At 65.3% G+C, this 13,246-nt stretch overlaps 4 protein-coding genes across 4 annotated transcripts; 1 reads left to right on the forward strand and 3 right to left on the reverse strand.

The window, feature by feature from the left end:
- Positions 1-2,569: 2,569 nt before the first annotated feature.
- PFL1_05455 (uncharacterized protein) lies at positions 2,570-3,622 on the forward strand (the record flags this gene model as incomplete). The annotated part of the gene is made up of 1 exon (XM_007882992.1): positions 2,570-3,622. One exon carries the CDS (start codon positions 2,570-2,572, stop codon positions 3,620-3,622), a length of 1,053 nt encoding a protein of 350 aa, XP_007881183.1.
- Positions 3,623-3,841: 219 nt separating this feature from the next.
- PFL1_05456 (uncharacterized protein) lies at positions 3,842-5,335 on the reverse strand (the record flags this gene model as incomplete). The annotated part of the gene is made up of 4 exons (XM_007882993.1): positions 3,842-4,320; positions 4,478-4,728; positions 4,939-5,157; positions 5,250-5,335. 4 exons carry the CDS (start codon positions 5,333-5,335, stop codon positions 3,842-3,844), a joined length of 1,035 nt encoding a protein of 344 aa, XP_007881184.1.
- Positions 5,336-6,401: 1,066 nt separating this feature from the next.
- On the reverse strand, positions 6,402-7,881 carry PFL1_05457 (uncharacterized protein; the record flags this gene model as incomplete). Its single annotated transcript, XM_007882994.1, has 5 exons — positions 6,402-6,627; positions 6,823-6,975; positions 7,082-7,147; positions 7,377-7,497; positions 7,623-7,881. The coding sequence occupies 5 exons, from the start codon at positions 7,879-7,881 to the stop codon at positions 6,402-6,404; spliced, it is 825 nt and encodes a 274-aa protein (XP_007881185.1).
- A 1,982-nt stretch (positions 7,882-9,863) lies between these two features.
- PFL1_05458 (uncharacterized protein) lies at positions 9,864-12,444 on the reverse strand (the record flags this gene model as incomplete). The annotated part of the gene is made up of 4 exons (XM_007882995.1): positions 9,864-11,851; positions 12,041-12,113; positions 12,284-12,322; positions 12,442-12,444. The coding sequence occupies 4 exons, from the start codon at positions 12,442-12,444 to the stop codon at positions 9,864-9,866; spliced, it is 2,103 nt and encodes a 700-aa protein (XP_007881186.1).
- Positions 12,445-13,246: the final 802 nt, after the last annotated feature.

A 13,246-nucleotide genomic window follows, 5' to 3' on the forward strand; every position in this document is an offset into this window, starting at 1 on the left:
GGCGGCGGAGGCGGTCGTGGAGGCAAGGCGGACCAGCCGCGGCACGAGGCGAGGTTGGTGTCGAGTGGCTGCGTGTGGTGTCTAGTATTGCTGTTTTGGTGATGCTGCTCCAGCTGAGGCTATCGCCGCCTTCTTGGCGGTGCGTGATACAGCCGCCGAGGTGAGCGGCGCTGATGCTGGCGGTGTCTGTCTGAAGGCCGAACGCAGCGCCAGTGATGCGAGGGGCAAGCGGACAAGGAGCGTGTGCGTGGTGTGTGTGCTTTGAGACAGATAGAGAAGCCGGAGAGATGGAGCGTAGGTCGACGAGGTCGATGGGCGCGGGGGGGTCCGTGGTCGTGGCGGCGCCTTGGTGGGCTGGAGGGTGTCGACGATGGCAAGGCGTGGATACGCCCGCGTTTGATGGATGGAGGGAGGTGGGCCTAGTGGTCGAGAGGAGGCCAACGTTGAGCGGCCATCGACAAGAGGGGACCGGTTCGAGAAAGGGCAAGGAGGGTGGTGCGCCGCCGAGGGGGGCTGACACGGCTCGCGACGAGGGAGTGGCGGGGGGGCGGTTGACGGGCTGGTGGGTGTCGATGGTGGGTAGGGGCTGAGGAAGGCTTCGAGGGCCGTGTGTTGGTGTTGTTGGAGGTGGGCCTGGGCGAACGAGGCAGGCCTAGCCTCGCTCTCGTGTGTGTGTGTGTGTGTGTATGCTCGCCGCGCACTGCGGCCCCCTAGCCACTCTGCCTCTGCCAGCCTAGCCTGTGTGTTTCTGAAAGCGCACCCTCTCGCACGCTCGCTCGCCCGCACGCAGGCCGGCGAAGAGACGCCCCCCAGCAGCGAGAGCAACACCCGACCCACACGCGCAGGCAGGCGGGTCCGGGCAGCTCGCTGGCCCATAGCATGGTCGCCCCTCTGGCTGTCTGCCTCGCCTGGCTGGCTGCGCTGGCCTCTGCTTGTTTGGGCGCGCGTCGTCAGATCGGGGCCGCGTGTTTTTCTGCGCCGCCTGGCTGGCTGGCTGGCTGGCTGGCTGGCTGGCAGACCGGACCCCCCCCAGGGTCAAGGTGGGGACGCGCGCAAACGAGCCGACGGCCAAGAGCCAAGCCAGCCCGGACAGCCACTTTGCGACGCCCACTCGCCGACCTGCGGCTGGCTTCGTCAAGCCTCCTCTTTGCAGCGGCAAACAGGCAAGCTCGAGAGTCTCGAGAGAGAGGAGCAAAAGCCGGCCAAAAGGAGCCAGCCAGCCACCAGCCAGCCAGCTAGGGAGCCAGCCGCGACGACCAGCAAAACCGCGGCTGGCTAGCCCCCTAGAGCTGCCCCGACCGGACCGTGTCCCAGCTTCTCTCGGCCGAGATAGAATCCAGTGCCGGCTCCGGCATCCGAGCCCGTGGGCCTCGCCTTGGCCTGTTGGATTGCATGCGCCTCTTTGCTTGGCCCTTGGGCGGGCCCAGACTAGTAGTGTCGATGCTAGAGGTGGTGGTGGTGATGATGATGGTGGTGGCCGTGGCGATGGCGGTGGCGTGTCGGCATGACCCAGCCCCGCTCCACGGCCCTCTGTCGCGCGGCGGCGACCCGTCTGCCTGCCAGCAATCTAAGAGTGCCAGGCCAAACGGCTGCCATCGGCGTCGTCTGGCACGGCAAAAGCCCCTGCCTCTGTCCTCGGCCCGACAACCGCACGACGGACTTAAACGAGGCGCGCCCGCACGTCGTCGTCGGAGGTTGCCTTCCGATGTCGTAACTCCGATGGTGGCACACCATGGCCCGGCCAGGCCCTCGACCTCGCCGTTTGTCGTAATGGCGCCATCTCGTCCGACGCCCTCGCCTTGGTTCGAACATTGGACGGCCGTCCAAGGTTCCGCACGTCGACATGCGGCCCCCGGCCTCCTCGACCCCGTCGAATCCGCGTCCTTGGACCCAGCGCACCGGACCTCGCTCTGTCCCCACGTCGACCGCCTTGATGTGCCGCTCGCACCGGCGTCGGCGTCGGCGTTTGCGCTTGCACAAGCAGAAGGACATACATAGTTAGACTCAAAGTATCTTGTGTACTGTCCCGTTCCGTGCCGTACCAGGCGGAAGCTACGCGCCGCACCTCAACCTTTGGCTGCCGGCCCATCCTCGAGCCGCAACCACCAGCCAGCCGGGCCGCCAGGTTGCGCCGCGCCGCGTGCGCCGCCACGGCACAGGATCGAACAGACCACAGACGACGGTCTGCTGCCAACTGAGCTATTCGCCTGCCATCTGACTGCCTGCGTCGCCTGCCGCCGTCCACCGCGGGCCGCGCTGTATCACGTAGTGTACATACTGTCCGACTGTACGTACGGACGCCCGTGGGTGATACTCCCCCTGTCCACACACAGTGGCGCACCGCTGTGAGACCCCGCCTGATGCTCGTCGCGCTGCCCTCACTCGGCGGCCTTGCAAGCGTACTTATACCTGGCCCCAGTCTGCTTGTCGACTCCAGAAAACCTGCCCCTCCTCCATCCATTCCCAGTCCCATCCGATCCAGCCGCCCCTCTCCAAGCTCATCCTGCACCTTCCGCCTCTCTTCTGAGCCCTCCACCGACGACAGCACACGAGCTACATCGCCGCCAACATGTCCGTGCCCACCTCGTTCAAGGCCGCCGTCATCCCCGAGCCAAATGCCCAGCACCAGCTGTCCGAGCGCACCGTCCCGGCGCTCAAGGACGACGAGGTCCTCATCCGCAACACGGCCGCCGCCGTCAATCCCATCGACTGGAAGCTCCGCCAGTTCAACGTCTTCAACCTCACCTACCCAACGGTGCTAGGCACCGACGGCGCCGGCGAGGTCGTCGCCCTCGGCAGCGCCGTCACCAACCTCAAGCTGGGCGACCGCGTCTTCTACCAGGGCATCTACGGCACCGCCGACGCGTGCACCTTCCAGCAGTACTCCGTCCTGCCCGCCGTCCTCGCCGGACGCACGCCCGACAACATCTCGGACCGCGAGGCCGCCACCGTCACCGTGGCCACCGTCGCCGCCGCCACGGCCCTCTACGACAAGAACGGACAGGGGCTCACGGCGCCGTGGGACCAGGGAGGGGACCAGGTGGGCAAGGGCAAGGCCATCGTCATCCTCGGCGGCTCGGGATCCGTGGGGCAGTACGCCATCCAGCTCGCCCTCCTCTCGGGCTTCGACAGGGTCATTACCAACTCGAGCCCGTCGCACTTTGATTACGTCCTCAGCCTCGGCGCCCACGCCGTGCTCGATCGCTCCACGGCCACCGCCCAGGACTACATCGACGCCGCCGGGTCCGCCGAGATCGACGTCGTCTTTGACACCATCTCGGTCCCAGACTCGGTCCTCCTCGCCACCGAGATCCGCAGCCTCGCCGGCGGCGGCGGAAAGGTGAGCATCATCGTCCCCACCACGCCCGAAATCACGCGGCTGGCCGCCGCCAAGAACGTCGAGTTCCTCAATACGCGCGGCTTTGCATGGAAGGACCGCCACCTCGGCGAACCCCTGATGGAGAACCTCGGCGGCGAGCGCGGATACATTGCCACGGGCAGGTTCCGACCCAACCGCGTCACCCTCGTACCCGGAGGCCTCGCCCACATCGAAGACGCCTTCGCAAAGTGCAAGCAGGGCGTCAGCGGTGTCAAGATCGTCATCGAGCCGTTTGACGCGTAGTCGGGGCCGTCGCGACGCCAGTGCCGGGCCGGGGCATGGGTGCCCGGTGATGAGGTAGAGGTCCGCCTGACGGACACTTGTTAACTTATAGTCTCAGTCTCCGGTCGTAACTTATTTGCATCTCAAGTCGATGTCACCTCATCGCAGCGCTGCTCAGCGTTGCGTCTGTCGGTGGAAATCGTCGAGTCGTGTCACACGGGGCGCAGCCCTTCTCCTACGTCAATCCCTAAACGAGAGGAGCGAGATCGAGTACCTGGCCCTACCCGACTGCGGGGAATGCAGCCACTCCTGCTCGACATTCGCCTCAGCCGCGCGCCAGAGGAGGTCGCGCTCGGCATTGTCGTACTTGTGCGAGTAGGCGAAGCGGATGAGCTCCTCGTCGCGCACCTCGACGGCGATGCCGTTGACCTCGAACCGCACGCCGTGCCGCGCGCGGAGGTAGGCCTCGTTGCGCCCCTGGGCCTGGTTGAAGAAGGGCGAGTAGCAAAACGACGACGGCGGCAGCGCCTTGAACCCGACCTTGGCGTTGAAGGCGTCGAGCAGGTTGAGCGCAAACGACGCCGTGACGCCCTCGCTGTCGTTGTAGGCGCGCGTCATCGAGGAGACGGCGTTGTACTTTGAGTCCATGGCCACGATGAACTTGTCGATCCCCGGTCGGAGGGCGCGTCCGAACGAGTGCAGAAAGTCCTTGGCCTCCTCTGTCGTCGCCGTTGTTGTCGGCGGCGCGGCAGGAAAGAACGTGGCGGTCAGCTTGGTGCCCGCCAGCTTCCCCCGCCGAATATACGTCTTCATGGTCGTGCGAAGCGGGCAAAGAAGATCGTGCAAGGAAGGCAAAGTCCGAGCTGGGACACTCACGTCTGGACAGATTGCCAATCGACGAGCCGAGCCAGAGGAGCACGCGCTGCTCCTCGTTGGTCGAGGCGAGCCAGGCGCGTCCGTCGTCGTAGGTGCCCCACAGGCCGCACAGCGTAATGTGGCGGTATCGCCCCTCGAGCTCGGCCAGCGTCCTCGTGAGCTCCGAGTGGTCGAGGTCGAGGGCGTAGAACGTGATCCGCTTGCCCTGCCTCTCGATGGCGTCCAGCAGTATCGCCGTCTTGCGCAGCGCTCTGCATTCGATCCGGCGTCGAATGTCGGAAGGGGAGCATGATCGAGTGTTGAAGGGAATTGAGTTCGTCAGTCATCGATCCGTGGTCGACTTGACCTTCGACCGCGTCAAAAAGGAGACGGGAAACAACAAGACGGACAGCGGGCGTCGAACCGTGCCGCGCGGCGAGGCAGGCCGGCAGGCAAGCGGGCAGGCACCGACCGACACTCACCCAGCGCCCAGTTCGACGAGGGCCGCACCATCTTTGATCCATTCGGCCATCTCGTCTGCATGCTCGCCGAGCAGGTCCATCTCGAGCCCCGTGAGGTAGTAGTCGTTGGTGTACGTGATTTTCTCAAAGAGCTGCAGGCCCTTGGCGTCGTAGAGGAGCACGTTGGGCAGCGTCTTTTCATTGTACACCGCCTGCAGGCCTGCCAGCTCGTCTTCGATGCTGCGTCGCGTCGCGGTGCAAGGGAGGGTCGATAAGGTCCGAGCGGTGTTCAGCGCAGGACAGCAGGAGAGAGGAGAGGGGGGGGGACTCACGGCGCCTTGGCGAACCCCTTTGTCTCGTCCGAGCGGATATCGAATACGGGGCTCGAGGCGATCTTGTTGACGGTCGATGGCGACATGGTCGTGTGCTTGGCTTCTGAGCGGGATCAAGGCGAAAGAGGAGGAAGTGCGGGCGTGCTATGCGAGGCGGTGTGTCTACTCCTCCTCCCCTGCCTCGCCGACCGTCACGGCCGTTGGCTTTATACGATGCGGCTGCCACGGAGAGGTGGGTGCCTGGAGTCGACTCAAAGAACAAGGTCAGCGGAATCTCAAGGCCTGGTACTCGAGCCGCGACGCCGCCTAGCTCACGGGAGCGAGTTGGCCGTTCCGGCCACAGCAAGCCCTACGCTGCCTCTTCTCGCCACCACCTCGCCAGGGACACACGCATCGTCGGCGGACAAGGTAAGCGCGGGGTAGAGACCAGGGCAAGGGGCGGGCTGCACCGCCACCCTAACCCTACCGCGGGAGCAAAGTGTTCCGCCGCATGTTGGCCGCGCAGCCGAAGCACGACATGCACAGTTGGAAGGCGGAATAGGGTTTCTCTCGCTTCGGAGCGAGGGAGCGAGCGAGGTCCGTCTGGTCCAAAATAGCAAACCTTGACGGCCCGCTTGCCCTGCCTCCTTGATGGGCACGGACGAAGGGAGAGAAGGTGGGGGTAGTCTTTCCGCTGCAGGGCCATGAGAAGCTCGCCAGCAGATTGGGTCGCTCGCTCCGGTTCCGGCTTCGGCAATGCACAGACAGACACGAGCTGCCCGGCAAGGCATGCTGCGTGGCTGCTGCTGCTGCCGCTGCTGTACGGTCAAGGTTAGGTTGGCGCCCAGACTCGGTTACGGGGCAGGAACGTCTCGAGATCCGCCTGGCCGCTCCGACACGGATCAGAGCGGGGTTTGTCGCGGCGAACAAGGGTAGCCACGTGTCGTTCTCGTGTCTCCCCCTCCCCCACTCCGTTCCCAGCTTTCATCGACAGACACAGACACGGGGTCATGCACAGCATCCATTCGTTCGTCAATGTGACTCGATCTCTGCTCTTCGAGCGCTCGTCTCACCGCCCAGACGGACGCGGCAAATTCGACTGGGACCCCGGTACAGCGGGTCGACCTGATCCGATCCGAACCCGTGCGGTGCGGTCAGCGTAGTCGCGCCGCTCTAGGCAGCAGCCGAGGCGGCGAGCACAGCGGGGTTGAGGTGGGACGCCGCCAGCTTTCCAGGCTCGACGTCGGGGAACCAGCGGTGCAGGTTGGCCTCGCGACGCTTGTTGGTCGGCGGGTGCACGGGCACCACGGCGTCGGCATCAAAGTAGGCCACGGCGAATACCTCGCGCCGTCGGTCGGAACGGTTGCTCCCGGCCGCATGCATGGTCCAGCACGAGTGGCTTTGCCGCCGAGAGAGTGGGCGGGCGGGCGAAAGGGGGCGGAGCGAAGCGGTGCGGAATCAAGGTACGTTGTCGGCCGTGCCAGTCAGCCCGCTGGTCGAGTCGAGGGTGGCGCGAATGGACACGACAGGACAGGAGCCAGGCCTGCACTTTCATTCGGGGGAGCAGACAAGCTCGCACCATGCGCAGACTCACAACGTGGCGTCGCCGACCTCGAGGTCGGCAGGCTGCGAGACCGAGAGCTCGTTGGTGTCGATGAGCTGGCGGATGAGGGCGTCGCTCTCGTCGGTGATTTCGAGGTGCGAGGCGTCGCGCATCTCGTGGGAACCGTCGACGAACGACATGGTTCTGCCGCAGGGGCCACGACGGTGGGCCGCTCCCGTGTCAGTCTTTGATGCCGCATCCGGTTGCACCGCAGTCGGGCCGGCCGGCAGAGGCGACGCTGGGTACTCACCCCATTTCGGCAGGGCAGTCGGTCAGGGGCAGCCAGAGCGTGAGGCATCTAGGGTTGTCCAGCGGCCTGCAGTGATGGAGGGAAGAATGGGGCGGAGACGCGGAGGCAGATGCGGAGGCGGGGGGATTTTAGGCAGGCCGCGCGGCACCGCATGGCGTCGACATGTCAGCAGGGCAAGGCGGGGGGGGGGGAACAGGGGAACAAGGTTAGGGTCGCACGCCGAGGATGTCAGCGCTCCGCCGCTCTGGTTGCGTGCATGAAAGCGGCGACGGCGGCTAGGACTGCACAAGCTCACCAGTAGTGGCCGTCCTGATGGAACGGCGTGAAGCCGCCCGTGGGCCCGACGGGGTCCTTGAAGAAGGTCAGGTCGTGGTAGACGCGCACGTCGCGGCACCCGAGCAGCTTGGCGGCCACGTCTGAAGATGCCCAGACGGAGAAGCAGGATGAGTGCCGGCGGCCAGCAGCCGGATGAGTTCGATGTCGAGGTGCGCGGCGCGTGCCCACTTTCCCTCTTTTCCCAGACGCCCCATTCTGGACTCACTGGCGACGCGCTTGGAGAGGACGACGTCGCGCAGCACCTCGGAGTGCTGCCACAGGTTCTCGGTGAGGCTGAAGGCCTTGTCGTACGTCGACAGCGGGCCCTCGACGGGGGCGGGCAGGAGGCGGTTGTGCGTGTCGAGCGTGTCTTTGCGGATCCGCTCCACCTCCTCTGGCGTGAAGAGGGAGCGCAGCAGGACGTGCCCCTTTGCCTGGTAGTCGGCCACGGTCGTGTCGGAAAGCGGGTAGGGCGTCGAGAACATGGCGGGCGTGCGCGTTGCCTCAGGATGGGAGTAAGGTGGAACGCTGGGTGGCGGCTGCGGCTGTGGTGCGGTAGAGTGCGGCGTGATGTGTGTGGTCCGCCCGCGCTGATGAGCGTGGTGGCGGGCCCAGGGAGCCCAACTTATAGGCAGCACCTTGCCCTTGTGCCTGTCATGAGACGCTGCCGACACCTCGAGCTGGGCGTTGTGCATGTGCGAGAGAGAGGGGTGAGCGAGAGGCAGGCAATACGGGCTGAAGGTTGCGCCGTCGACGAAGCCTCGCTCGCCAGGATGCGGGATGGCCCCCCCACGTCGATGCGATGGACCTGGTATGGCGAGTGGCGTCGACAAACAAGGTTGACACCGCCGTGTGGGACCGTGCGTCGGTGCCTTTGCTTCCGCACCGCGCTTGGGATGCGATGCAACCTGGTTCGTGGGCAGGCAGGCCGGGGCTCCGGAACGTCGGGGGCGGAGCAGGCGTGCATAGCGCTTTTGCACCTCGAGCGGACTCGACGAGGTGTGGGCGCCGAGGAAAAGAGGCAGGCGCCGGGGCTGGCGGCGCAGTCAAGCAGGCTCGGCAGAGTTGGACGTGTCCGCCACTCGCGCACTCGCACTCCTCCCCATGCTCGGCACCATGAAGATTGCTCCGCCTTTGCTTTTCTTGTTCCGCCGCTGCGCTGTTGTTGCCCAACGTACCGCCGTCCCGTCGGCTGGGGCAGCGGTGGCAGTCGGGCTTTCAACTCTAACTCCACGGTGCTTCGGTCCGTCGATGCATCGTATCCCTGTTCATGGCAGACAGACGAGCTCGCTCCGCTCCGCTCTACAACGCACGCACCGAAGCCGACCTGACAAGTCGATGGACCGACTCGGTCCGACTCGTTCCGAATCAGTGCGCAGGGTACAGGTGCACATAGCTACGGGCGGCCCTGAGCACAGGCCGGCACGGTGGCGCCTGGCCAGGCAGGGGTACCGCTGCACGCGAGTGGCTGCACACGGCCAACCTTGCGTCGCGATCACGATACTCCCTCCAACTTCGACTTCCCCTAACTTCCACTGAGCCTCGCTCCGACGACGACGATCAACGTAGAGCGATACGCACATGCGTACGTGGTAACTGTAGCCTCCGCCTTGCACCGCTTGCAGCAGACCGCAGCTGAAGCTTGAGCCGCATCCTGGCATTTGCCGGGTGGCTGTACATGTGTGTGCGAGACTGAGAACAGCAACGGCTCGGACGCAGCACGTTCCGCCAGGTACAGTACTCGCCACGTCCTTGGAGCTGCCTGCCGCAGAGAGGCAGGCGGCGCTCGCTTCAAGAGTCGTTCATGCCATGTCATCGTCCATTCGCAATCGGGGCTTCCATGAGGGACGTGACCGCGTCCTGAACATTTGATGCTTCGGATCGATTTGGGACTTTCTTTCTTTGCCAGGACGGAACGGTACGAGACGAGATGGGATGGGAGGATGTGTGTGTTCATACAGGGGCGGACGCGGGCAGATGTTGGTGGCCGGAGGTTGTGGTGCGGCGCGGACGTGTAAGAAAGAGTATCGTAGGTTGGAGGGCGGGGCGAGAGACAGGGACGACCACGGGCAACCTCGAGACTGTCGGCGGCCAGGGAGGCGCCTGGGAGAGGTGCGAGCGAGACCCGGGGGCGTTTGGCCAAGGGCCGGAGAGACGCGGAGAGGGACCGGGGCGAAACGATCGACAGGGCCAGCGTGCAGCGACAGGCCTGGCCTGGCCTGGCTCAAGAGAGGGGGAAAAACACACGACGAGCTATGGTCCATAGAAGAAAAAAAGGGGGGATGGCCTGCCTCACTACCCTGTCTCTCTCTCTCCCTCTCTTTGTCGTGTCTCCACGTCTGGCTCTGGCTGTGCGGCGACGCATCGGTCCCGGCTCTCGACGCCGCCTCGTCTCGTGTCACGGTCGTCTCCTGTTCCTTTCGTCGTCTTTCTCGCTTCTCCTCGTTTCTTTGGCGAGCTCGCCGGCTTACTCGACCGTGACGCTCTTTGCCAGGTTCCGTGGGAAGTCGACGTCAACGCCGGCGGCCGTGGCGAGGTGGTACGAGAGGAGCTGGAGCGGGATGACGGTGAGGAGGCCCTGGAGGCAGTCGACGGTGCGCGGGACGCGGATGGTGCGCGAGCCGGGCTGGATGTCCTGGTCGTCGTCGTTGCAGATGATGATGGGCTGGCCCTTGCGCGCCGTGACCTGCATCAGCGCCGTCTGCACCTTGGGGTAGAGCGAGTCCTTGGTCATGATGAGGATGACGGGCATCGACTCGTCAATGAGCGCCAGCGGGCCGTGCTTGAGCTCGCCGGCCAGGATGCCCTCCGAGTGCATGTAGCACACCTCCTTGATCTTGAGCGCGCCCTCGAGGCACGTGGCGTGCTGGTAGCCGCGGCCCATGATCAGCAGCGACTTCTCCTTGGCCAGCGTCGAGTGGGCAAGCGCCTGGAGCGCCTTGTCCTGCTCGAGGATGGAGCGGATCTGCTCGGGCAGCGCGTGGAGGCCGTCAATGATGGCGTTGCGGCGCTCCGTCATCGAGATGCGGTCCTCGGACAGCTGGACGGCCATCGTGATGAGCGCAATGTACTGCGACGTGTAGGCCTTGGTCGAGGCGACGCCAATCTCGGGGCCGGCGTTGATGTGGACACCGCAGTGGGTCTCGCGCGAGATGGTGGAGCCGACCGTGTTGACGACGCCGACGCAGAGGGCGCCGCGCTCGAGGCAGTAGCGCATCGCCAGGATCGTGTCGGCCGTCTCGCCCGACTGCGACACAAAGACGCAGACGTCGTCGCGGAAGATGGGCGTCTTGCGGTCGAGGAAGTCCGAGGCCAGCTCAATCGAGACGGGGATCTCGGTCAGCTCCTCGAAAATGGCGCGCGTCGCCAGGCACGAGTGGTACGAGGTGCCGCAGGCGACGAACACGATGCGGCGGCAGCGGCGGATCGTGTTGAGGAACGCCGACAGGCCGCCGAGCGTCACCTTGCGCGAGTCAAAGTCGACGCGGCCGCGCATCGTGTTGACGACCGACTCGGGCTGCTCGTAGATCTCCTTCTGCATAAAGTGGTCAAACTGGCCCTTCATGATCTCGGCCAGCTCCATCTCGAGCGTCTCGATGGAGCGCATCGACGACAGGCCGTCGTTCCTGCGCAGGCGGTGGATGTGCAGCTCGCCCTCGGCGATGTGGGCGATGTCGTCGTCCTCGAGGTAGAGGACGCGCTTGGTGTGCTCGATGATGGCGCTGGCGTCCGAGGCGACAAAGTACTCAATCGGCTGCGGCAGGCCGTCCTCGGAGAGGAAGGCGCGCGACTGGGAGCGGAGCAGCTTGTTGTTGGCGTTGGGCACGCTGAGCGAGCCGGGGCCCGAGGGGTTCTTGCCGCCGGGGGGAGCGAGGAGGCCGGCATCGCCGAAGCCGGAGCTGTCGACGGCGCCGCCGAGCTCGACGTCGACAAAGTCGACCTTGAGCTTCTTCTCGGTCTTGACGCCGATCAGCAGGGGCGAGCCGCGCCTCGCCACGACGACCTCGCCGGGGAAGTGGACCGACTTGAAGACAAACGAGAAGGCGCCCTCGAGCTCCTTGACGACGCTCTTGACGAGCGAGGTAAAGTCGGGCTTGCGGCTGGTGGCCGAGTCGTAGAGGTACTTGCAAAGCTTGGCCACCGCCTCGGTGTCGGTCTCGGTCTCGAACTGGAAGCCGCGCTTCTCGAGAACCAGCTTGAGCTCGCGGTAGTTGGTGATGATGCCGTTGTGGACGACGGTGAACTCGTTCTTGACGTCGGAGCGGTGCGGGTGGCAGTTGATGGGCGTCGGCTGGCCGTGGGTGGCCCACCGCGTGTGGGCCATGCCCATCTGCGAGATAAAGGTCTTGTTGAAGTCTACGGGCGCCTCGTCAATGTGCTTGCGCAGGGCGGCGACCTTGCCGACCTGCTTGAAGATGAGCGTGTCGGACTCGTTGTCACCATCGACCGCGAGACCTGCGGCGAGGCGGGCCAGGGCAGAGCAGAGCACAGGCGGGCGAGTCAGCGATTCCGCTCGGCGACATCAAGTCCTTGAGCCTCTCTCTCCCCGAGCTCATCGAGCGGCGGGTCTAAGCGATCCCGGCACCTTCGTGCCGTGCCGGAGGATCGAGATTCCGCGACCACCTCGTCCGTCCTGCTACTCACCGGCACTGTCGTATCCTCGGTACTCGAGTCGGGCCAGACCGTTGACCAGGATGTCGATCACCTGGCGGCGGTCCTGACGTTTTGCAACGCAAGACGGGGCAAACACAAATACGAGGCAAAGAGCGGATCTCGTCAGCTCCATTCTGGTCTCGCCTCTGCACCTATCGGGTCGGCGGCCGCCGCCGCCAACACGATAGACCGCCGCCTGCCCCTTTGCTCAAGCAGCGCCCATCCGATGCTCACCTTCTCCACGAGGTGGTTGACATAGGCAAAGATACCGCACTGTGTAGCGTCGCGAGAGAGTGAGCGATCAATGGACAGAAATTCGGTCAGCGAAGTGTGCCCACTCGCGCCTCGACGCCAGCGCATCGGCGTGCGTGGCGCCCGCTGCCGGTGCTCACCATTGTGTCGGTTTATGTGAGAATGGGAAAAAGGCAAAGAGTGTGAAGGCGAGATGGAAGCGATCTGCTGGGGCTGCAGGGCTGAGATCGACGATGACCGGTGAGGTGTGCTGTCGAACTGCTGCTGCTGCTGCGACGGCGGCGGCGGCGAATGTCTACTGGTCTGCGGACTACGGCAGTGACGGCAGTGACGGAGCTGTTGGCTTTTGAAGCTGAAGCAGGTCAAGGCCAGGCCAGAAGTGCAAAGGGTTAAGAAGGGTGCGACGACTCGGGGGTGGGTGAGCTCGGAGCAGGCGTGGCAGATGAGGAGGATCGTGCGGCGCAGGAGGAGCGAGAAGGGAGAAAGGAGATCGAGCGGAGCGACGATGCGGCGGTGATGATGGTGGTCGAGCGGCGACGATGGAGGTGGCGGCGAGCGACAAACAGGCCAGAGGGGACGGGCGAGCGGGCGGGCGGGCTTTGACCAACAGCCAACGAGCGACCAACAGCAGATAGGCGGGCGGGCAGAGGGGCGGTTGCGCCGTGCCTCTGGCTGGCCCCTGGCTGGCTGCCTGCCGCGGATCGTGGCCGTCGACGTTTGTCGAATCGGCGGGCGGGCCAACAGCAAGCGCAGCCCAGCAGGCCAGCCCAGACCAGCCCAGACCAGCCCAGACCAGGTCCAGCCAGCCAGCCAGGCAGCCAGGCAGCCTGGAGGGGCGGCTTTCGGGCGGGCTGGCTGGCGCCCGCTGCGCCCTGGCCAGGCTAGCCCAGGGCCAGCCCAGTCGAGCCGAGGGGCGGAGAGAGCAACACCTGAAAAAACTCGCGC

Source organism: Pseudozyma flocculosa, assembly GCF_000417875.1.
Source record: "Pseudozyma flocculosa PF-1 unplaced genomic scaffold scaffold00020, whole genome shotgun sequence".
NCBI lineage: Eukaryota > Fungi > Basidiomycota > Ustilaginomycetes > Ustilaginales > Ustilaginaceae > Pseudozyma > Pseudozyma flocculosa.